General features: G+C 39.4%; 1 protein-coding gene across 3 annotated transcripts in view; it reads right to left on the reverse strand.

The window, feature by feature from the left end:
* The window catches only part of TMEM161B (transmembrane protein 161B), a 42,831-nt gene that overhangs the window by 14,953 nt on the left and 3,274 nt on the right, over positions 1-24,604 (reverse strand). For all 3 annotated transcript variants that reach the window (XM_005145952.3, XM_031046209.1, XM_031046208.1), the window contains exons 2-5: positions 13,814-13,917; positions 7,902-7,982; positions 3,203-3,300; positions 1,322-1,478 (exon numbers count right to left, since the gene is read on the reverse strand). In XM_005145952.3, the coding sequence (XP_005146009.1) occupies positions 1,322-1,478; positions 3,203-3,300; positions 7,902-7,982; positions 13,814-13,887 (410 nt within the window). In that variant the 5' untranslated portion in view covers positions 13,888-13,917. The remainder of the gene's footprint in view (positions 1-1,321; positions 1,479-3,202; positions 3,301-7,901; positions 7,983-13,813; positions 13,918-24,604) is intronic.

The raw sequence follows: 24,604 nt of genomic DNA on the forward strand, positions 1-24,604 counted from the left end.
GTAGTGGTTTGTGTTATACCTTAGTTACTGGACCCCCATGGGAGTTACATTCTTACAATTCTCCTCCCCATCCCTCCCTGAGCAGGAGAAGGAACAAAGGAGTGGGGAGTGCATGAGCAGCTGTGTGGTTCTGAATTACCAGCTTGGCTTAAACTACAACAAGGCTATTTAAAGAAATAATTCCTATCCTAATCATAAAGGCAGCACATATTTTAATAATTATGAAGTACAGGAAAGCAGAAAGCATATCCAGAATGGTTAGCCAAATATAACCAAGCATTAGAGTTCAAAGGGTTCATATTACACCCCCAGCTATTGCTAACAGCAACAAAACCTAACCCAAAATCCCCACACACAACACAGTAAGAACCCCTACTGAAGAACAGGCATTTATACAGAGGAATCAGTTTTGAATATTCAAGCACTGTATCGACCCTAACTTAGCACTTTATCTGGTTGTCAGTAGTTGAGGGTGCAGAGGAGTTGCAGAAATTTATTTTCTAACTCATCTTTCCATAACCTGCACTGTTGAAAGACCCTTATGCAATTCCACTGCTTTGAAGACCCATCACGTCTTCAAAAGGCAACTTTCCTTCCTAAAGCACAGATCTGGATTGGTATGTGGAAAGGAGATAATTACTCTGCAAGCACTCATGTCTGATGTTGCCTTTTCCATTAAAAACAAACACAACAGTTTCTTACTTTTATGATCTGATATTTGCTACTTTTTTCCCTATTGCAAAGGGAATTCAGCTTTTCACAGCGCTTTCAAAACATACCACCTCTGCTCCCACAGCTGTCTACACATTTTATTTTCTGTACACTTCATAAGAGTGTCTTGAATATCCTTTGAAATTATGAATCCATGCACATCCTTTTGCCATAAATTAGTATACAGATTACTACACTACTTTGTTCAGGAAGTATCAGATTAAACAGACTGCAAACTTAAAGTATGCAATAAATGGCAATAAATTGCACACTTCTCCAAAAGTTGTAAATACTCTCTGTACAGAAATCTATTTCTGAATGACAAACTGGGCAAAATAAAATTAGCTTAGAACCACTCCACACTACAGATAAGCACTACATGGAAGCTGACATATTTCATTTTCCATAAATGGTCTGGTATTAACATTAACAAGCTCTTGATTCCAGCATACACATTACCCAACCACAGCATTAGCTTATGCACTCCTTTTTCCAAATGTTGTATATATGTGTATCCTGCCAATCAACAATATAGACCCTTATATGAATTGTACGATGATGTAGACTATTTGGATCAGATAGAGTCATTTAAGAACACAGAAAAGGATACACTGCAAAAGCCAGAACAAGCAGACACCACACTACGCTGATATTCATTTCTTGTGAAGGCTTCACAATGCTGTAATAGGCTTCTGTCACCACATACACAACTGTAGCTGCAACAGTGAAATCCACCAACCACTGATATTCCGCAAAATAATGCAAGGCTGAAAAATACAAGTTTGCAAGCACTATTATGTGTGCAATTATTTTATGGCAGTTACTGACATATATAGAATGGACTGGCAATTACAAAATGCTTTCAATTGACTGAGGTCTAGGCAGACCATCCAAGACCAACAACCACAAAAAACCCACACATTTTTTCCACTCAGCAGTGAACTTCACTATTCACTTGTGTTACCTAATATTTTATTACTACTCAGATTTATCAGGCTACAAGATTTTACTTTATTATCTCAGCTTTTACACATTAACATCCTAAACTCAAAAAGCATACTTTGTTTAGATGTCAACATCATAACAGAAAATGGTTCTCCAGCTGACACTACCTGCAATTCCACATAAGAGATTTTTTACTCTCTGTTAAAAAACTAAAAGCTCACTGACAATTCTTTAAAATACTACATATAATTGCTTCCTCTTATTGTTTAAAAATAAAGAAAATTAAAAAAATCTAAGATACTGATGGCCTGTTCTTCCAGATATTGTTACTCTCTCCTCTACAGCAACACAGGAGAAATTACTGTGTGAATTCCACTGTAAAAATTCTGGGGATAATACTGCAGTTGCATGCAGGCTGGGCAATTTACAAAGAGAGAGCTCCCACAGGTGCTGGAAAACTGCAAAGAACAATTTGTGACCTGTCCCTCCCAAAGACTTCTTCCTACATCTACATGGTTAGAAAGCCACAAAACATACTGAGCACTTGTCTGTTGACAACAAGCTACCTGACCTCAAACATATGAAATTGGCCAAACTCGGGTATTTCCAAGTCCTATACTTACTTATTCTGAAATGTCTACCTTGTTAGAGTCAACAAAAGTTTGTATAACTTACACTGTGTCAATATCCATAACCATTCTGGGAGAGAGTTAAATGCTGTAATTTTAATCAAGTAACATAAATTGAAACCTGTGAATGCATTAGTTATATATGTGCCAGCTTAAAAAAACTGCATCTCCATTAAAGGTATTTTCTACACTCTTTCCAATAATTTAAGCTGAGAAATGTTTTGCAGAAGACTACACGTCTTTCTGCATTTATGCATACAACAAATGCATATAAAAACGTAGATTGGAAGAAAATGTGTCACACATACATACATATCCATATACGTGTTTTCTGTAACAGAATGATTGGTTATGATTAAGAAAACAAAAATTACCATATAAAAAATAGCAACTTCCAAAACACTTAATGCTACCTATTTCTGTAAGATTAGATTTTTAAGCATTTTAGCTCAATGCTTATGATGTGTCACTTATGATTTCTAAGCATTTTACCTCAATGCTTCAGGCGTGTGGTTGAAAGGTCTAGGTTTCAATACTACAGCACATTCCCTATTTTAGATGAGCAAAAAATACACGTTTCAACATCTGCTGATTCTCATTATCTTGTAAAAAGTTATGATCTCTGTTTCAAACAGATCACAGTGTTGTCTCATATTGCTCTGGCTGCCTGATGTAAGAGATGTGCTTTATGCTGGATTTCACCTCCCCATCCTTTTCCATAAAACTGCTATTAAGATGTCACCCATGGAACAAAGGAGATTTAGCCCAAATTCTTGCCTTCTCATTAAACTTTATTATCAGTTATGCATTCATTGTCTATAACAAAAGATATTCCAACATTTATCATAAACACTTGATAGAAAGAATCAGGATATAATTGAAATAATGTACAATTGTCTGCATCTATATATTCTTACCAATAGTGTCCCTTTCAGTCACAGATTTTGTTTCCAGATGAAGATCGATGTCTTTTGGAATGGTTAGGGGTTTGCTTTCAATATGACCATTGTATTTTCTGAAAAAGCAAATAAATTATAGATAATACATACATGGATATGACAAACCTTCAATATGTAAAGACATTCCAAATTTAAGAAGGGCACAGATCACTTTTTTGATAAATGCAAACATCTTTATCCATCTAGCTAAAAGCACTAATTCAAGTTCAAGTCTCGAGAAACAAATAGGTATGTCAAAGCCTCCTAGCTTTACCATGCAAGGCTCTGACAGACTGCTGTGGTGTGGGTTTAAATGGCTTCTATATGCTGCATCCTGGGCATGTATTAGGACAAGGTCCAGTATTAATTTCAGCCCACTGATTTTATTCTGTTCAGGGAGCTCCAGGGTGTTGTAGTAAGTTCTCACAGTCTCGAAAAATTTGTGACACAAGCACAGCTACAGAGCATAATATATACCCCACCATATAGACAGCCCAAAGGAAAATCAAAGCTAAACTGAAACTTCCTAACCGAGGTTTAGACCAGGATGCTGAAAGACAGGAGTGTTAAAGTCTCTGGACTGAAAATAAGTGTAAAAGACAGACAGATTTGGCAAAATTAATTTATTGAATGCTCTCTGGAAATAACAACAAACAGTAATCTACCTCAGAAGACAGCTGATAAGGAAAAAATAAAACCCAAATTTCCCAAAAAAAATCAGTCCTTTTTGTCACAAAAGGGTGCTTAGCAAGTACACACAAATTGGCCAATAGATGCTTCAGAGATCCATCCTACTTGCCATCAAGCAAAGACAATTTTAAGATAGCTTTATAATCAAAAAGGATGTGTGTAGAAATACCACAGAGTTGTTGCAATTCATACCCTGCTTATAAAAATACATTAATATATATGTATGTTTATTACAGTGTTACTAAAATCATATAGATCCAATACATCCTGAAAATAAATAATCCATCACGCACTCTTCGGGGAAACAGACAATGATTAAGTACATCATACCACACCAGGGTTTAAAGCTGTGTTCCAGGTTTTAGCCATTTCTGCAGAGCACGACAGAGATACACTGGGGCTTGATAAACAGTGATACACAGATTCACTTATTCCTGTCATACAGGTGGCTACTTGCTTATTCAAACAGAAGAATAAGGCAACCAAAAGTTGCTCCTCACACTGGTAAACCCCTTCTGGCTTCCAAAGGGGAAGATAACCTGAGCCAGGGACTGCATCTTCTGAAATCCGAAACTGACACGCATTTCCCTAATCTCATTCTGAACCAGCATGAGATTTGTTGAGCTCCATAGTGTCTTGCGGCACCAAGGTCCACAATGTGTGTCCCAAATAGAGAAGTCCCTAAACGTACTATACTATCATTACTCAGTGCCTCCCTGAACAACATGTTTACTCCTCCCTATCCACCCTCTGTGCACACTCAGTACATACCTGTTGCAAATCCCTCCCTCAGTTCCCAGACTAGTAAACTATACACTTCTGTTCCACGTGTGGAAGCCTTTACTCTAGCCACCATCTCTCCTCTTTTCCAGCCCTATTCAATCATCTTTGAAATACTTGTATGTATAACCAAAAGTATGTCTTAGACATTAAATGACTGTTTTCCAAATTGCTAGTTAGAATTAACACATCTTTAAGGAATCATTTTTCATAGCAGAGATACATGTAAAGACCATAAAAGATTACATATTTGGAAAAAAAGAAAGTGCATTTTCATCTGAAACAATACCAACATCAGAATCTCCAATTTCCTGAAGACACATTATTAGACTTTAAACTGAGGAAAACAGGATGCTCTTAAAAGAGCCTGAACAAGATCAAGTTACACAAAACTAGGCTGAAAGATTATCAACTATGATAAAACTTACCTCATCACTATTAAAAATAAAATATCATTAAAGCAGATGAGAAAATGTTTTCTTAGAGTAATAAAAAAAGTGATCAAAAAAACCCAAAACTTAAAACCCTTAAACAGAGAGGTGGATTTTTCATGGAAAGATGAGTTATTGGGGCATAAGCATTAAAGCAAATTCAACTGATAAATTATTAATTTATTTATAAGGAATGAAGTCCTCTCAACTAATGTGCAAGATGAGGATACAAGCAGAAAGAATCTTTTTTTTTTCCCCAGGTTTTACTAATTCTGAGTATTTTCAAAAGCACAAGAGTTTTAATGGACAAACTAAAAACTGAGGATAGGAGTATTCAAACAATTCAGGTGCTGAAGTCTGAATAAGAAGTCCCAAACTCTAACCTGGAAGCATATCTAGAAGCTTTGGTGTGCTTCCCTGCTCCAAGTTGTACTCCTGAGGCTTTCCTACTGCATGTACCATCATCTTGAGTAAGATGAGCATTTTGTAACAGAAGCCATTTCAGCTTAACAGAATTTGGTGTTCTTATACTTTAATTATCGCAGGGGACCCATAATCCAAGAGACAGAGAACACACCCAGGATCATATACAGCTTTAATTCAAATCAATTCATAGTAGCTGTAGATCTTTATATTGGCCTAACAATTTAATACAACATAAAAAATTCAGAAATAGAAAACTGCCTAATATTCACATGCTCTTATAATCTACAGGACAATATACTGAAGTGCAATATGCATTGAATAAACTGGACTACAAGTTCATATTATAGCTGTTTATAATAAAGGCTAATTTTCAAGCAAGTTCCTTGGATCTGCTTTCATAATTTCTCTTTTAATTAGTTCATATTGGAAAAGTGTTTAAGACACAGGAGAAAGTACTACATTTTGCATTTTACCTTGAAAAGACATGGGGGAAAAAAAAAACAAAAAACAAAGAGATGCCTCCTTATTTCTTCTACACTATCTGTTTCACACCTCCTTGGCTCAAAGGAAGTGCTGCATTCCATTTTGTGCAACCTAAGATAGTATATCCAAATGAAGTCAATATCCAGTTGGATATTGGATATATCCAACAGTGTACCCAAACCAACTCAATAGGAGCAATTCTCGCTTTAAACTATGGTTCTCCAACAGCCACTTCTTTAGAGGACACAGAGGTATACTTACTGACTAAAAAGTAAGTGCTTCAGTCATTCTGTTCTTAAAACACAGCAAAGAAAGCATCACTTAAGCCTCCACATTACTATTTTGGTTTCTTTGGAGTTTTCTACTCCCCTGCAATTAAAATTTATCCTAGTACAAACAATTATTTCCAACTATTACAACTGTGCTCTCTTGATTATATATTAATATAGTGAGATGATTATATCTATCTTATACTAATGAAATCACACCAACAAAATTTGCCTGGGCAAACATGAAAACAGCACTGCATTTAAAACATTAAATGTGTAAGTTTAGTAATCGAAAAAAGTACTTAATGCATATATAGGTGACTTGTGATATAGGTTCCTACTAAATTTCACAGTAAATTTCTCAAAGCTTACGAAATTTAAACTTGTATGTCGGTACACATTAACATGCCATGCTTAGCATGCAATTGCTCTGGTGAAAGTGAGAACACACATCTTTTGGATGGCAAAAGACTGGCTAGGCTGAGGAAAGGCAATAAGAGCAATGTACAATTATTATTTGGAATGTGCTTGTGTTTTTCTGGTAAAGGCTTCTAGGGGTGGACTTAAAGTTATAGTTGTGTAATTAAAGTTATTTTACATACGAATGAATATCACTGCTTAAATGGACAGTTATAAACTGTAATGCTATTCACAATTCTCAAACTTGCTATAGGAAACTGTTAGATGAGTTTCTGAATTTGAAAGAATATTGCAAAAAACATGTAAAATAAAAGTTGGGTTGGTTGGTTGGTTTGTTTTAAACACAGCCAATTTAGAAACCTTGCATCACATAGCCAGCTCCACCATCCCAAGATTGCCACAGCAGTACTTCTGGTAAGGCTGTTCCAGAACTTTGTGCCTGAACATCAGAAATCTCCTTCCAGCTTAAGCTGACTGACAGCTATCCCACCCCCTCAGTCGTCTTTTGTTAGATTAAACAAGCCAAACTATTTTAGCTTCCTCTTGTAAGACATTTTCTGCTTCCTGGGTGATCCTAGCACCCCTCTGTGCACCTGATCAGGTACAAACTCATTTTTCTTGAACATGAGTGATGAGAACTGTACATGGTAATCCAGATAAAGTTCTATACCAGTGCCTCTACCAAGAGGATTACTATTTCCCTATCTCTTCTACAAGAAATACCTCACCTAATACATCCTAGCAGCACATTTACCTTTTCACAAGCTGTGTAAAAGTGGTGGCTCACAGTAATCCTGTTTAACTAACATACTCAAATCTTTCTTCTCTTGCTTCAAGATGAAGAGCTTCAATCCTATAGATTTGCTTTCCTCAGTTTTCATACAGATGAATATATTCACTAAAAAAATGCACTGCCACCAAATTAGAAGTTTCACAGACTAATCTTGTGGACTGGAAGTCATCCAGTTCTGCACAATTTGGGTACCTTCAACTCTCTGTTAAACTGAAAGAACACAGGTTGGTACAGAGCTGTGGCAAGCGTGGCAGCTATAGGCAAGTAACAGATTTAAACTCACAAAAAGACAAAAGTTGGCTAGCAAAGTTATTACATGGATCATATTGAGAACAAACAAAAAGAAAAAAAGAAAAAGAAAAAAAAAGCTTAAAACAAATATTTACCTATCTTTTTTGCTCTTGCCTCTTTGCTTCCCTGCAAGAATTCGTAGTTCTTCTTCAGTAGGATGCTGATACCACCTTAAACTAAAGAAAAATAAAATCTTAACTATAACCATAGCAGTATTTGCAATATAATGGTTTTAATGGTTTAAAATATATATATATAAAATACATACATATAGAAACATACAATCTATATGCCTATTAAGCCACTGGTCATCTGCAGTACCTAAGCAAAACACCCTTATGTGCAAGTACCAACCCTGCCTGGACAACTACAGCTAAACTTCAGTTCTCTTCAGCATGTAAGGTGCTTATTCATAATAAGAAAGCTTTGCCACTTTGGCATTTAAGCGAAAACCCTTCACTTCCCAAACCACCAAATTTTACCATTATCAGCAAATACAGCAAACAAGGTTTTACTGATATTGAAAAAAGTTCACTGGGATAATTGTACCATTACAATTATCCATCAGAACCATATTCTAAATCATCTTACACAGCATAATCACGCTTTTCAAAACAACAGGAATTTTCCAGAGTCCAGAGTAGCTACCATCAAATAGCCATCACCAATCTGTTCTCTTAAGCAGAGCAGATCACAATATTAACACTCTTTTCCTAAACACCTCCTCCAAGAACACAAACTACATTAGAGGTACTAACTTCTTCCTAGGTTTCAAACAACATAGAGAAAGTGAGGGGAAACAGAAAAAGTCGTCTTCTTTGTCATTCACCATCTCCCAGATCTGAACATGGCAACTGAAAATACAAAAAGTAGTTCTGCAGTAATGAAGATCATCTGTGTTGGAAAGCTAATTTTTCAAAATTTCTCCTATACAGGTAAAAAAATAGTACTTAATGCAGCAGAATCAACAAAAATCTTGTTCTGTGTAACATACAAGGCCAAGTTGGACAGATCTTGGAGCAACCTGGTCTAGTAGAAGGTGTCTCTTGACTATGGTAGGGGGTTGGAACTGGACAAGCTTTAATGTCCCTTCCAACCAAAACCATCCTCTGATTCTCTGACTTCTCTACTGACCCATCAAATGACTTGTAAAAGAGAGGAAGAAGAGTACCTGGCAGTGCCACACAATAAGCATATTTTTCAGGGTATTTTCTCTCCAATACAGTCAAATCCATTTTTAACCAGCCACATTTTTAACCTGACAATAGGGGAGATAGAGATGAGCTCTTAGGCAGAAGTTCTTCCCTGTGAGGGTCATGAGGCCCTGGCGCAGATTGCCCAGAGAAGCTGTGGCTGCCGCATCCCTGGCAGTGTTCAAGGCCAGGTTGGACAGGGCTCAGAGCAACATGGTCTAGTGGAAGGTGTCCCTGCCCATGGCAGGGGGTTGGAACTGGATGAGTTTTAAGGTCCCTTAAAACACAAACCAGTCTGTGATTCTATGATACTAATACATTATAAACACTTAAACAACAATTTGCTCTTAATTACAATACAGAATTATGTTGCAAGTGATCATTAATTACAACTAATAGGATACAACAGGTTTGGAAATCTTTAGCTAATAAACTCTACACATCTTTCATTTAGCGTGACCAGCAGGTCGAAGAAGGTGATCCTGCCCCTCCACTCTGCTCTTGTGAGACCTCACTTGGAGTATTGTGTGCAGTTCTGGTGTCCTCAACATCAAAAGGACATGGAACTGTTGGAACAAGTCCAGAGGAGGGCCACGAGGATGATCAGGGGACTGGAGCACCTCACATATGAAGACAGGTTGAGAAAGTTGGGGCTGTTCAGCCTGGAGAAGAGAAGGCTGTGTGGGGACCTTGTAGCAGCCTTCCAGTATCTGAAGGGGACCTATGGGGATGCTGGAGAAGGACTCTTCATTAAGGACTATCGTGACAGGACAAGTGGTAATGTGTTAAAAAAGCGGAGATTTAGATTGGATATAAGGAAGAAATTCTCTACTCTCAGGGTGGTGAGGCACTGGAATGGGTTGCCGAGGGAGGTTGTGAATGCTCCATCCCTGGCAACGTTCAAGGCCAGGTTGAACGAAGCCTTTCGTGGCATGATTTAGTGTGATGCATCCTTGCCGATGGCAGAGGGTTTGGAACAAGATGATCTTAAGGTCCTTTCCAACCCTAACTATTCTATGATTCTATTCTATGATTCTAAAATCTCAAACCCAAGAGATCTGAACAAGTATTTCCAAAAACATAGAGCTAGAAAAGAAAAATAGTTCATATCTGCTTCAGCCTACATATGTTTAAAACTGAGATCCCACAACTGATTACTCTGTTACTGTGACATATCCAAGTTAGTCTGAATAGCAACAGCAGCACAGTTATGCCCCAGTTAGTTTGAATGAAGGTCATTAACGATTGCAAAACAAAACATCCATTTTCATCTGTCTTCCTGAAGTGGCCTGAAAACAGAACAACTGGAGTAGCTGAGCAACTTAAAAGCATCATTTTGGTACAAAAGGCTTTATTAGTTAAAAGAACAAAGGGTAAATTAGTTAAAATTGCAAAGGTAATTAGTTAAAAATGAAAAGTTAAAAAAGCAGATACTTAGGCTGCGAATTCATTTACTTCAACAAACATGAATATTCAAATTCCACTCAAGCTCTGAAATGGCATTGATTGAAAAGGTTTGTATTTCTTTAAAAATGTAAGTAAGCTGTTTTTCAACAGTAAATTATAGCTATTTCATTCTGTAAATGAATAATCTTATGTCCATCTATTCTAACAATTCTTTTAAATTTTGAAATGGCTATGTTTCATTTTAAGAGGCTTTGAATGTACACATACAGGCATCTTGAAATCAACTGACAACTAGAAGAGTTTCTGGCTTGTTTGGCAACATTTTTATCCTTGCTCCCATTCAGCGACAGCTATCTATAGACATTTCAGACTATAATGCTTACAAAAGCCTCCCAGGCCTTGGGAAAAAAAGATGCTTAAATGAAGTAACTTAAAAAACAGTTTAGGGATACAAAGAATTACTTGAAAGTATACTAACAAAGGAAAGGAGTAGCAGGTGGTAACTTTTCCTGGAAAAGCTGGACTGCTTAAAAGTGTTTTTGCTTGTACCAGTACAGTTATGTGTGCATAAAACACACAGCACTCTACCCACACAGGTCTGTCAAAGAAAATACCACTGGCAAAAACGACAGCACTAAGCAAAATGGGTTAGACCTGAAAGTTTGTCAGCTAAACTAAGAAAAGAACGTTTTTCTTTCTGCCATTACAATTCAGATTCTTGTTGCAGTGAAGCTTCTTACTTGTTTTTATTCCTGGAACGCAAAATTATTTCTGGCTCTTTACAGAATTCTTGCATGCAGGAGATTATTCACAATGACTGAAATTACAATGCACTAAAACAGTTACCGGATAAACAGAATACTGAAGAACACAATGACATTTTCAAGGCTCCTAACATGAAAAGCAATCATAAGACTCCTATTGACTTCAAAAGCAGCAAAAATCCGTAAGAACAAGTACAGAAATCCTGCTCTATGTATTTACCGATCTGCAGGTGCGCAAAGATAAAAGAAGAAAACTACGATGAAAAGTATCTTTTTAGAAGAAACAGAAGAGTGGAAGTGGCAAATGCTCCATCCCTGGCCAGTGTTCAAGGCCAGGTTGGACAGAGCCTTGGGTGACATGGCCTGCTGTTAGGTGCCCCTGCCCCATGGCAGGGGGGTTGGAACTGGATGATCTTAAGGTCCTTTTCCACCCAAATCATTCTAGGATTCCATGATTTCAAAAGCAAACCACTCCCTATCTTTGGAACATGGCAAGCCTTAGAACAAGGTCTCATGGTTTAGGCCCAGCTGGTAACTCAGAATCACGCAGCCGCTCAGTTACTCCCCTCACTTCTTCCTCCCACTGATCCAGGAAGGATGGAGAAGAGAATCAAAAGAATGTAAATCCCACGGGTTGAGATAAGAACAGTGCAGTAACTAAGGTATAACACAAACCACTACTGCTACCACCAATATAAATAATAAGGGAAATTACAAGGGATGAGAATACAATTGCTTGTCACCAACTGACAAATACCCAGCCCAACCCTAACAGCAATCTGGGCCTTCTCAGTAACTCTTCCCAGTTTATATACTGGGCACGATGCCAGTATGGAATATCCCTTTTGTACTTTGGCTCAGGTGTTCTGCCTCTGCTTCCTCACGGTTTCCCCACCTTCCTGGCAGAGACTCAAAAAGTCCTTGATCAGAGTAAGCATTACTTTTCAACAACTAAAAACATCGGAGTTATCAGTGTTGTTCCCAGCCTAAAGTCGAAACCACAGTACTGCACAAGCTACAGAGGAGAAAAATGACTGCTACTGCTGAACCCAGGACACAATGAAAGGAAAGTGAAAACTTCAGAAGAACAAAGAACACAGGCATAGTATTGAGCAATTTTTTAAAAAGAAGAATTGAATACTTAAATTTTGAGATAAAAGTTTAAATAAATCTTTAAAGTAAGACATAAAAAGTAAAAAATTGCATTTGAAGAATTGCTGATAAAAACACCATGGTAGTAACACATCTCAAAAATAAGTGGCATGCAGTCCCATATTCATTAATGTAATATTCTCTTGAGGGTACCAAAAAGGTGATCAATACCCTGCAGATATGGGCAGCAATGAAACTTCACACAACAGTTAAAGTTTTATTCCTGTTCATATTATTCACTTGATAATTAATGTCTTGCATTATACCTAACCAGAGGTACCTAACTATCTAAACAAAATCTGCGTCATTTTTCATTAGCAACTCTTTGGGTGATGAAGTGGGGAAAACAAAAAAGAAAAAAAAGTTGGTAATGCCAGGATGGAGATGAAAAAAGGAAATGGAAAATTATAAAAGACTGGTTAAGACTCCTGTGAAGAAAATTATTATTCAAGCATACTTCTTCAGAAATCCAGGAGTAGAGATTTGATATTCATAAAATTTTAACAATTACAAAAGACAGCACACTAACTTTTAATCATACAAAGTTTTTTTTTCTTCCAGAACAAAAAAAAGCAGTGTCTCTAATTCTTTTAATATCGAAGATACTGATATACATTCAAAACAGCTGCTGGTTTTTGTTATTATGGATACAGCTAAACAGGAAATGCTCCCAGTGTAACTCATTATGTCTGTTTGATTTATTGTTATGAGGAAGGAGTGCATGGAATTTTATACTAATCCTATGAAACAGTAAAAGAATACAATTTTTAATAAATCATAGAATGGCTTGGGTTGGAAGGGACCTTAAACCTCATCCAGTTCCAACCCCCTGCCACGGGCAGGGACACTTTCCACTAGACCAGGTTGCTCCAAGCCCCGTCCAGGAATGGGATCCAGGATGCCCGATCCACAGAAGGGGCAGCCACAGCTTCTCTGGGCAATCTGCACCAGGGCCTCATGACCCTCACAGGGAAGAACTTCATCCTACAATCTAATCTCAATCTAACCTCTATATGTAAAAAAAAAGTCCTGATTAGTGTAGTAGCTGGCTAGTTTCTAATCAATACCTAAGCACTCTTTATATGCAAGGCTAATCAGCAGGACTATCAAGAACACTGAGACAATGCAGTGAAAAAAAATCCCTCTATTCTTCAGTGTCTTGTACTCAGCTCAGCTTTTTAATATTAACATATGTAACTTGTACCTTTAACAGAAGAGGTGGGCAACAATTAACTTAATGATTAATACAACTAATAGCAACAAACAAGTTTGCTCTTTTACAGCAACAGTGTCTTTATACTTTGAGCCTGTAAGTTAGGTATTATAATGCTATGGTAGTAAATTAACGACTAATTTTTTTTTCAAGAAAAAAAGAGTATCAGATTATTTTTCATGAAAACCACCTAAATTAGTATGTTTTACTGTTACTACTTGAATGCATAATTGCTTTACCATATTCACACACCATATAGCAACTGTTTCTTATCTTACCTGCCACTACAGAGAAGCCAACGAGCAAGAGAATAATGAGGTATGATCTTCTGTATGACACTAGCCATTACCATGGTAAGCACCAATTGTACACCTATCACACCCTGTAGAGGAATAAGTTAATAACAAGTCAGTATTACTTTTAGAGAAGTGCTGAAGTATCTTAGAAAAAAGAATAAATATAAACACCTTGCATGGTAGGAATAACTTTTTTTGTAACATCTATGTAAACTGAAGAAATTTCAACCTTTGATTTAATGCAAAGCATTTGCTCCTCACTGAACTCCAGGCACAGGTATGGAAGGGAAGGGAGGGCACAGACCAGTCACAATCAGCACAGCTTCATTTTAGCATCCGAGCTCACAGTCAGGATCTGGCACTTGAGCTTAAAACATCACAAGCAATAGTAAAAAGGAAAAATACCAAACAGAGAGATAGAAGGAAATTTAGAAAAACATGCAACTGAAAACACGCCAAGAATCACTTTTAAGAACTGGTTTTTTTCAGTATACTCTCTCATGAAAAGGAATTATAAGCACTTTTTCTATCAGTATACAAAATGCCAAACACAAAGTTTGTATTCACTTTCACTCTTAGATATCAAGTTTTGGGTATTGCTACTTACTAACAATATTTTGAAGATAAAGTATTTCCCTCTATAGTGTAGACATTGGAAATTACACTTCACTAGCTTTGCACTAATGCAATGTGCTATAAAACATCAGGAGGCAAAAGTACTTCTACATATGGAAGCAGTACACAATTAACCCTTGGCAATCAAAACACAGATTATCTCATACACTTGAGAGACATTTTCTCCAGTATTCCCCAAAATTTGACCCTCAAGAACACCTCACCAGCAGCACAGCATGCAGTCCAGTCATTGCCCAAACACATCCTCTCCTACCTAGCATACCCATTCTCGTAGGGGAAATGTAACCACAGATTAATTCTGTCTTTACATGGAAACTTCTGGTAACCTGGAAAAGGAAAAGGCAATCCTTACAGAATGGTGAATCAGCTGAGGGTGGAAGGGACCTCTGGAGATAAACTAGTCCAGCCTCCCCTGACAGAAGGAGGGTCAACTACAGTAGGCTGCTCAGAGCATGTGTTCAGTTAGGTTTTGTCTCCAAGGATGACGACTCCACAATTTGTCTGGGCAACCCATGTCAGTGTTTGACCATCCTTACCTTAAACAGGTTTTTTTTCTTTCTTATGTTTAAACGGAATATTCTGTATTATGCCTACTGCCTCTCATTCTTTCACTGGGCACCAGTGAGAAGAGTCTTGCTCCACCTTCTTTATTCCACCCTCTCAGATATTTATGCACACATACAAGATGTCTCCTGAACCTTCTCTGAGCCCAAAGGTCCCAGCTCTGCCAATCTCTCCTCAAATGGTGCAGCCTCCTAAACTCTTTTGTGGTTCTAAACTGGACTCTGTCCAGTAAGCCCATGTCTCTCTAGCACTGGGAAACCCAAGACCAGACACAGACCTCCAGTGCCTCACCAGCGCCAAGCATCTTAGTCAGCCTGTTAGTGACTCTCAGTATAATGCAGCCCAAAGTACTGTTGGCCTTCTTTGCCCCAAGGGCTTACTGCTGGCTTATGGTCAAATTAATGACCCCCAAATAAAGGACCCCCATGTCCTTTTTAGTAAAGGTGTTTTCCAGGTGGTGAGCTCTCAGCATGTACTTGTACCTGGGCTTATTCCTCCTCATACTGGCACTTCCCTTTGCTGAGCTGCATGAGATTCCTGTTGACCCATTCCTCCAGCCTGTAGAGGTCCCTCTGACAGCCACAACTACCTGCCATAGCAGCCACTCCAAGTTTTGTATCATCCTTCAAGGTGCTGAAGGTATACTCTCCTCCATCTTTCAGGTCATTAATGAAGGTTGTAAACAACACTGCCAGTATCAACTCCTGGAGCACTAGTGACCAGCCTCCAGCTGAACTTTATGCCACTGTCTTAACAGTCTTAACTTTATGCCACTGTCTTAACTGTCTTAACGCCAGGCAGCCGGCAACTAAGCCACATGCAACCATTCTCTCACTCCTCCCTAATGGAATGAGGAGAACTGGAAACAGGTAGAACTTGTGGGATGAGATAAAAATGACTTAGTAATTGAAATAAAAGTAAAATATAATAGTAATGAAAAAGAGGAAGAGAGAAAAATAAAACTCAAGGTGTGAGTGGGGGAAAAACAATACAATTGCTCTCCACCTCCTGATCAACACCCAGACCATAAAATCATAGAATCATAGAATAGTTAGGGTTGGAAAGGACCTTAAGATCATCTAGTTCCAACCCCCCTGCCATGGGCAGGGACACCTCACACTAAACCATATCACCCAAGACTTCATCTACAAGCAGAGACCAGTTCCTTCTGGCCAATATCCCCCCCCCCCCAGTTTACTGTGATGCACTGTGGCATGGAATACCCCTTTGGCTAGTTTGGGTCAAGTGTCCTGTCTTTGCTCCCTCTCTGCTTCTTGTGACTCTCCTCACTGGCAGAGCCTGAAAGGCTAAACAGTCCTTGATCAGGGTAAGAATTACTTAACAACAATTAGAACACTGGTGTGTTATCAGCATCCTTCTCAAACTAAAGTACACACGGTACCAGCTACTAGGAAGTGAAACAAGGGAAACACAAAATCACAAAATGGAATATATAAACCTTCAGAATTAGTTTTAAGCAATGTTAAGTTCGATGGCTTTTTAACAGTAGCAATGGAAAATTACTGAGGTGCATGGTACATAGAAAAAAAATAGAGTACAGCTAGAAAACATACTGGAACAAGATAAATCGTTATAATTGATGTAGTTTTAAGAAAAGCAATCTAGAAGAACAGGACACAGGGATAAGGAGTATCTGGAAATGGCAGGTGTCCAGGATAGGCTACAGTTAAACTAACTGATAAGTAGGATAGGAGGATTACTATGTCTCTGGTGCTAACGAACCAATTAAACTGGTACAAGCATCTACTGTGTGTGCTTCAAAGGCTGCCAGAAGTGATGAAGATTGTTGGAAGAAGTAAACGACCCTCAGAAACCACCACCACATTTTTGTACGCATGCGGGGAGCTTTCTGGAAAATAATGTAATCCATACGTAGCCTCATGAGTGTGTATGTATGCCCAGGGACTATATAAGGATGGCTTGTGTAGCAATAGGGAGACGCACGTTAGGAGGAGCTATCCCCCGTGTCTCCCAGTGCCACAATAAAGAATATCTGCTTGTCAGCTTGAAAACTTTGTTGGCAAGTTTGTTCCTGGAGTTTTCTCTGAATCAGATGAAAATTAACTCTAATCCAGCCAAAACCCGGTGAACTGCCAATCACAACACTTTGTGCCCATCACCTCACTATTCTTTTAGTCTATCTCTGCTTATCTCACTGTTTACCTACTCCATACTTCCTCAGTTTGTTTCCTGGGATACTATGATAGACATTGCTGAAAGCCTTGTAGAAGTGAAGATAAACAATACCCACTTTTCCCCTTGTCCACCAAGCTGGTCATTTCATTATAAAATGCTATCAAGTTGGTTAAGCATGACTGTCCCTTCATAAATCCAAACTGACTACTCCCAAAGCCATCTTGTCTTTAATAATGTTTTGGTTTAGTGTCTAGGGTTATTTGCTTTATTATCTTCCCTGGGATCAGCTGAGCAGCCTGCAGTTCCCATATTCTCACTTCCTGAAGTCAGAACTTACACACAACTTGTGAAGTCCTCAGCAACCTCTCTAGATTGACATGACCCTTCAAAGGCATTGTAAGAGTGGCCAAAGAAAGTGATCTCGCAACAACACTGGCCACTCCATCAGCACTGATCGGTGCCTCCCATCAAGACCTATGGACTTCTACATCTACAATTTGTTTAAATGTTCACTAACATGAGTCTTCCACGAAGTGTAAGCCTTCATTCCTCCATACTCTCCTACTGGCCTTGGGAGCCCGGGATTTCTGAAAATAAACTTATATCAGTCAAGACCAAGGCAAAGGCAGCATTAGTATCTGGTCTTTCCTATTTCCTTTGCATCAGATCTCCTACCCCAGTGGGCTTTGGCTTTCCTAACCGCATCCCTGCACAGCCAGACTGCTTCTCCACATTCCTCCTGGGTGACTGACCCTGCTTCTACCTCTTGCATACTTTCTTTCTATATCTGAGCTTTGTCACAAGCTCTGTGCTTATTCATGTACGTCAGGATGCATTGCTTATGAGCATGGAGGATGTGATCCTCTAAGTCAGTCTTCCCAGACCCCTCTTCTCTCCATGACCATGTCTCATAGGAGTCTTTCAAGCCAATGCCTGATATGGCCAAAGGCTGCTCTCCTGAAGTTTAGGATTGTGAACCTGCTGTTTGTCCCACAATCCAACAGTCACTGCACCAAAAGCTGTGCAACATTCACATCACTGACCAGCTCTTCTTTGTCAACAAGCCAAGGTCCAGCAGACCACCTCTCCTCATGAGCTCAATCACCTGTGTTAGGAAACTGACATCAAAGCACCCAAAAGATTTGGATTGCTTGTGACCTGCTGTGTTCTCTCTTCAGAAGATACAAGGGTAGTTAAAGTAACCTACAGGATTAGCACCTGGAAACCTGAGTATTCCTCCTACTGTGTGAAAAAGGCCTATCTTTTACTTATTAATTATAAAGGCTGTCTAAAGCACACACCTACAACATCACCCATGTTGCTCTGTCCTCTAGTCTTTACTCATAAGCTCTCAGATCGTTCATTATTCATCCCATGGCAGACTTCCATGCAACACCATCCTTCTCTCACTTAAGAGCAAGTCCAACCTCACTGTCCCAGCCAGTTGTTCTAAAGGGCCTGCATTCATCCACAGCAACACTCCACTTGCATGAGCTATCTCATCAAGTTTTTGTTATCTCAATTAAATCATAGCTTTGCAATTTCACACAGCCCATTTTTTTCTCATGCTATATGCAGGCAGGTCAGAGATGCACCCACGTGTGCCAGTTCCCCAGAAGCAGTGTAAGCACTTCTCCCTCATAATGCTGGCCTCATGATAGTTATAGATTAGACATTAGGAAGAAGTTCTTCCCTGTGAGGGTGGTGAGGCCCTGGCACAGGTTGCCCAGAGAAGCTGTGGCTGCCTTACCCCTGGCAGTGTTCAAGGCTAGGTTAGATGCAGCTTTTGCCCCATTTGATCAAGTGGAAGGAAGGTGTCTCTTCCTAGCAGTCCTTGCACCTCAGGGAGTGTCTTATCGTCATACAATGCAATTCCCTACTGTCAACACCTGCTATGTTACCAGGTATAACCAGCAGGATCCACCACTCTTTGTCAGCCCTCCTCCTTTGCAGCAATATCATCTTTGATCTTAGGAAAAGTTCTTATCTTTTATTCCTTCTATATTTTCTTTCATTTAAATAAATCAGAAATTTTATCAATACTGCTTTTATAAAATCATAGGTAGATGAAATGTTAAAGGTGATGTCGAGCGCCATCCTTAATATAACATGACTGAGGGAGATTAGAACAACATAAATTACCTTCCAGCATCTGTGAGCATGTGTTACCATACATCTCATAACAAAATGTCAAGTATCAGTCAGAAGTACTTGTTACTTTTTAATGTAATATAATTTGAAATAACACCTTTGGAGATAGCTTTTTTTTTTTGATGTATCATTAAGTTTCTTCAGTATTCAAGCCCCTCCACATCTTCTCTCCTTGAAATTTCTACTGCTCTTCTACATTGGTACCATCAATTCTTTGGTACCTTAAAAAGTAAGACCTCATTTTTGCTGATGCTCCATGGCACCAAAACCACAGATCATGATCAGGATTGAAAGCTCTGTGTACTATTTTAAACACTCTACATTCATTAGGGAATCTTTGCATCTTGGAGTCCTGTGCATGAAATTACTCAAACCAATCCCCCATCAAAGGGGAAGTGAACTTCAAATCAAAGGAAGTGTTATCAAAACAAGCTACCTGCATAATTGCTCAGGAAGTTTATATGGTATGCAAAATGAATCATCATTTTAAAATCAATTGTTTATGCTGATCACCTCATGATAAACCTACCCACTGCCACTCAAAACCACTGTCTCACTGGCCTGTCAACTAAGCCATGATCCTCAGGATTCACTATGTCAGCATAAACTTACATTAGTATTTCTCTAAAATAACATTTTTATTCGGAAGACTGACTAATCAGGTGCTAGTGTGTCTCTTCAATTACTCTTAGGATTTTCTATTCATAAGAGAAAGTGCTTTTCCAACTCAAGGTAACAGGAAGGAAAATTATGCAAATTAAGGCAGCTAGGTTTTATACAGGGTAGCAGGTCCACTAGTGGGATAAAATACTTACAATTCAACAGACTAATTAAAAATGCACCTACAAAAAGTCATTCCCTTACTCAAGTGAAGGCTGCAAGCTGTAACTGAACCCATTAGGATCATGTCCTCATAAGCCACTGAATGACAGAATCATAAAATAGTTAGGGTTGGAAATGACCTTAAGATCACCTAGTTCCTCACACTAAACCACGTCACACAAGGCTACGTCCAGCCTGGCCTTGAACACCGCCAGGGATGGAGCATTCACTACATCCCCGGGCAACCCATTCCAGTGCCTCATCACCCTAACAGTAAAGAATTTCTTCCTTATATCCAATCTAAACCTCCCTTCTTTAAGTTTTAACCCATTACCCCTTGTCCTATCACTACAGTCCCTAATGAAGAGCCAATCCCCAACATCCCTATAGGCCCCCTTCAGATACTGGAAGGCTGCTATGAGGTCTCCACACAGCCTTCTCTTCTCCAGGCTGAACAGACCCAACTTTCCCAACCTGTCTTCATATGTGAGGTGCTCCAGTCCCCTGATCATCCTCGTGGCCCTCCTCTGGACTTGTTCTAACAGTTCCTTGTCCTTTTGATGTTGAGGACACCAGAACTGCACACAATAATCCAGGTGAGATCTCACAAGAGCAGAGTAGAGGGGCAGGATCACCTCCTTTGACCTGCTGGTCACACTCCTTTTGATGCAACCCAGGATACAGCTGGCTTTCTGGGTTGCAAGCGCACACTGAAGTCGGCTCATGTTCATTTTCTCATCAACCAACATCCCCAACTGTTTCTCCACAGGGCTGCCTGTAATCTCTTCTCTGCCCAACCTGTAGCTGTGCCTGGGACTGCTCTGACCCAGGCGTAGGACCTTGCACTTGGCATGGTTAAACTTCATGAGGTTGGCATCAGCCCACCTCACAAGCATGTCCAGGTCCCTCTGGATGGCATTCCTTCCCTCCAGTGTATCAACCAAACCACACAGCTTGATGTCATTGGCAAACTTGCTGAGGGCGTACTCAATCCCACTGTCCATGTCACCAATAAAAATGTTAAACAAGATCGGTCCCAACACTGATCCCTGAGGGACACCACTCGTTACTGGTCTCCAGCTGGACATTAAGCCATTGACCACAACTCTTTGCATGCGGCCATCCAGACAGTTCTTTATCCACCAGGTGCTCCACAAATCAAATCGATGTCTCTCCAATTTAGAGACAAGGTTGTTGTGTGGGACAGTGTTGAAGGCTTTGCACAAGTCCAGGTAGATGATGTCAACTGCTCCACCCCTGTCCATCAGTTCTGTCGCCCCATCATAGAAGGCCATCAAATTGGTCAGGGAGGATTTCCCCCTAGTGAAACCATGCTGGCTGTCACCAAGCATCTTGTTGCTTTTCATGTGCCTTAGCATGCCTTCCAGGAGAATCTGCTCCAAGATTTTGCCAGGCACAGATGTGAGACTGACTGGTCTGTAATCCCCTGGGTCATCCATTTTCCCCTTCTTGAAAATGGGGGTTATATTTCCCTTTTTCCAATCATTGGGAACTTCACCTGACTGCCATGATTTTTCAAATATGATGGACAGTGGCTAAGCAACTTCACTTGTCAGCTCCTTCAGGACCCACGGATGGATTTCATCAGGTCCCATGGATTTGTGCACGTTCAGGTTCTTAAGATGGTCTCAAACCAGATCCCCTCCTTCAGTGGGCCCAAGGTCTTCATTGTCACAGTCCCTGCGTCTGCCTTCCAAGACTTGGGTGGTGTGGTCAGAGCATTTACCAGTGAAGACTGAGGCAGAGAAGTCATGAAGAACCTCAGCTTTCTCCAAATCCAGCGTAGCCAGTTCTCCTGATGGCTTCCAGAGAGGGCCCACATTGTCTCTAGTCTGTCTTTTATTTGCAATGTACCTATAGGATCCCTTCCTGTTACTTTTAACATCCCTAGCCAAGTTTAATTCCAACTGGGCCTTAGATTTCCTAACCTGGTCCCTAGCTTCCCAGACAACGTCCCTGTATTCTTCCCAGGCTGCCTGTCCTTCCTTCCATCTTTTATAAGCTTCTTTTTTCCTTTTAATTTTCCTCAGCAGCTCCTTATCCATCCATGGAGGTCTCCTGGCCCTCCTGCTGCACTTCCTTCTAGTTGGGATGCAACACTCCTGAGCTTGTAGTAGGTGATCCTTGAATACCAACTAACAGTCTTGGGCCCCCCTGCCCTCTAGGGCTACATCCCATGGAATCTTACTAAGCAGGCTGCTGAAGAGGCCAAAGTCAGCTCTCTTGAAGTCCAGCGCAGTGAGCTTGCTGCACACTCTTCTCAATGTCCTGAGGATCTCAAATTCAACCACCTCATGATCTGCACCCTCTCTACCCTTTTTTAGTGGAAATTCACTATATTCACCCCTACAAAGGTTACTGATGCTTTCCTTAAAAACAGAAATACTTGCAAAAAATATTTCAGTTTATCACTGGAAACAACCTAGTAATTTTGAAGGCATAAAAAAAATTAATAATTCAAAAAACATTATCTTCAATCTTAATTTTAAAACTGACTTTGTGGTGGAAATATCCTTCTGGTATTTCTCTGCACTCCAAGAATTAAAAAAGGGATGTACTCACTCACTTGATGTTGGCATTTTTCTCTTGATTCCTGAAGGTTAGCAATCAACCATGAGCAATATGTTGTCATAAATATGTCACTTGAAATTAAAAAATTCTACTGCATTACTCTTCTTGCAATCAGCCAAGAACACATAGCAGGGGAATACAGTAAGTGGTATGCTCACTCAAAATAACATGCTTTGTGCAAAGCACATGTTGCCAACTCTGTTCTTTCTCTATTGCATGGTTACACACTACTTATGTTTACTAATAAACTCTGAAAAAATATACCACATCCCAAACAGTCTCTATTACAACACCAGGACACCATCTTTCTTCTTCCCCACACACAAAGCAGCCACAGGGTTCATTCCAGCTGAGGCTCTGTCTTCATCAAGTCTCCCGCATACTTTGAAGTCTTCCCACTGCCACTAATATCAATTTAAACCCAAAACCATGAATGAGGCTTTAGGTGTTGGTTCTAACATCTTACAGCCTCTACTTGAATTACTCTAATTTAGAGGACACAGAGTTTAGAATTTAGCCAGAAATCCACAACTTAAAAAATCTAGCCCTGCTAAACAGAGCGTAAAATGTGCTTGAGGAAGAAGATGGGTACAGGAAAAATCCACAATCACATGGGGATTTTGAGGGCCTCTGGTGAGCAAAACTCGAAACCCATCACCCTACATGATCTGTGTTGAAGTAACTGACCACACAGTCATTGATAGACTTGACTCAAAATTAACAGAAGCATTGGTCACCTCTTAGAGATGATGAACTGCTGCACAGATTAAATAGTGTCTGCAGTTGCAGAACAGTTTGTGGAAACAACATTATTTTGATCTGTTTTACAAGATCTTCAGCATTCTGATTCCACATACATCCATGTCTCCAGCTTTGCAGCTTGGAAATTGAAACCCAAATTCAAGGCACTGGGGAGAGAAGTCAGTATCTCACTACTCAGAGGCCTTTCTGCCAATCTGTATAATGCCAAGAAGTACATGGCTCAAAGAAAACACAACTATATGAGACAGTTTTGCTGCAAAACAGAGGCTGGCAAGCCACCTCACTGTCAAAGATGAGACTGAAAGAGTACAACCACTAAGGGATGCCCACTAAACTGCAGTATGGCTGTGCCTCTGTGACAGAGGAAGGTCTTCAGCTGAAGTGTCTTAAAAGCCTTGAGCACTGTGCTCAGTTCCAGGTCTTTCAGTAAGTGTGGACTCTAACTTTTGCTTGTGCAACAAAGCACATGTTTTGCAAAAAAGCTTTTAATAAAGAGTACCAGAGAATGCCTAAGTGATCTAGAAGAGAGGTGGTAGCAGCTACATTAATGGCAAGATTGACAGGTTTCTTAAAATCATGAAAAAAAAAATATGAGAGGCCCAACAGGCAACAGTATAAGGTTCAATAAGCTTATACCTAGACTTTGGTTTTCACCATCTATACCTTTTACAGCACATAACTGGAATTACAATTGCTGATAATTAGAATAAAAAGTAAGAATAAGCGGTTGCGATAAAGTTGCAATACTCTTATCTATAAGTCAAGTGTAGTTATAATACCAGCAGCTATCTCAGAATAGTAATCAAAGAAAGTAAGCAGATTTTAAAAGTACTTCTCTCTAAAGGACATTTTTCATTTTATCATTAATTGATTTACAGAACATGCAAAGCAAAGATAGACAAGGTTAACAGCTTTATGCCAAGATAGGATTCCAGTCTCCTCATTTTGACCTTGCCCAAGGTTAGTCTCCCACATCTGTAGTAGCAGGACAGTTTTTTCCCTCTTTTTCCCTTATCATGTACCTAGATACTAGAAATAACTCAAGCACCCAGCTTAACACAGGACTTTGAAATGACACGTACTTTAACC

This window comes from Melopsittacus undulatus, chromosome Z, assembly GCF_012275295.1.
Source record: "Melopsittacus undulatus isolate bMelUnd1 chromosome Z, bMelUnd1.mat.Z, whole genome shotgun sequence".
Taxonomy (NCBI): Eukaryota; Metazoa; Chordata; class Aves; order Psittaciformes; family Psittaculidae; genus Melopsittacus; species Melopsittacus undulatus.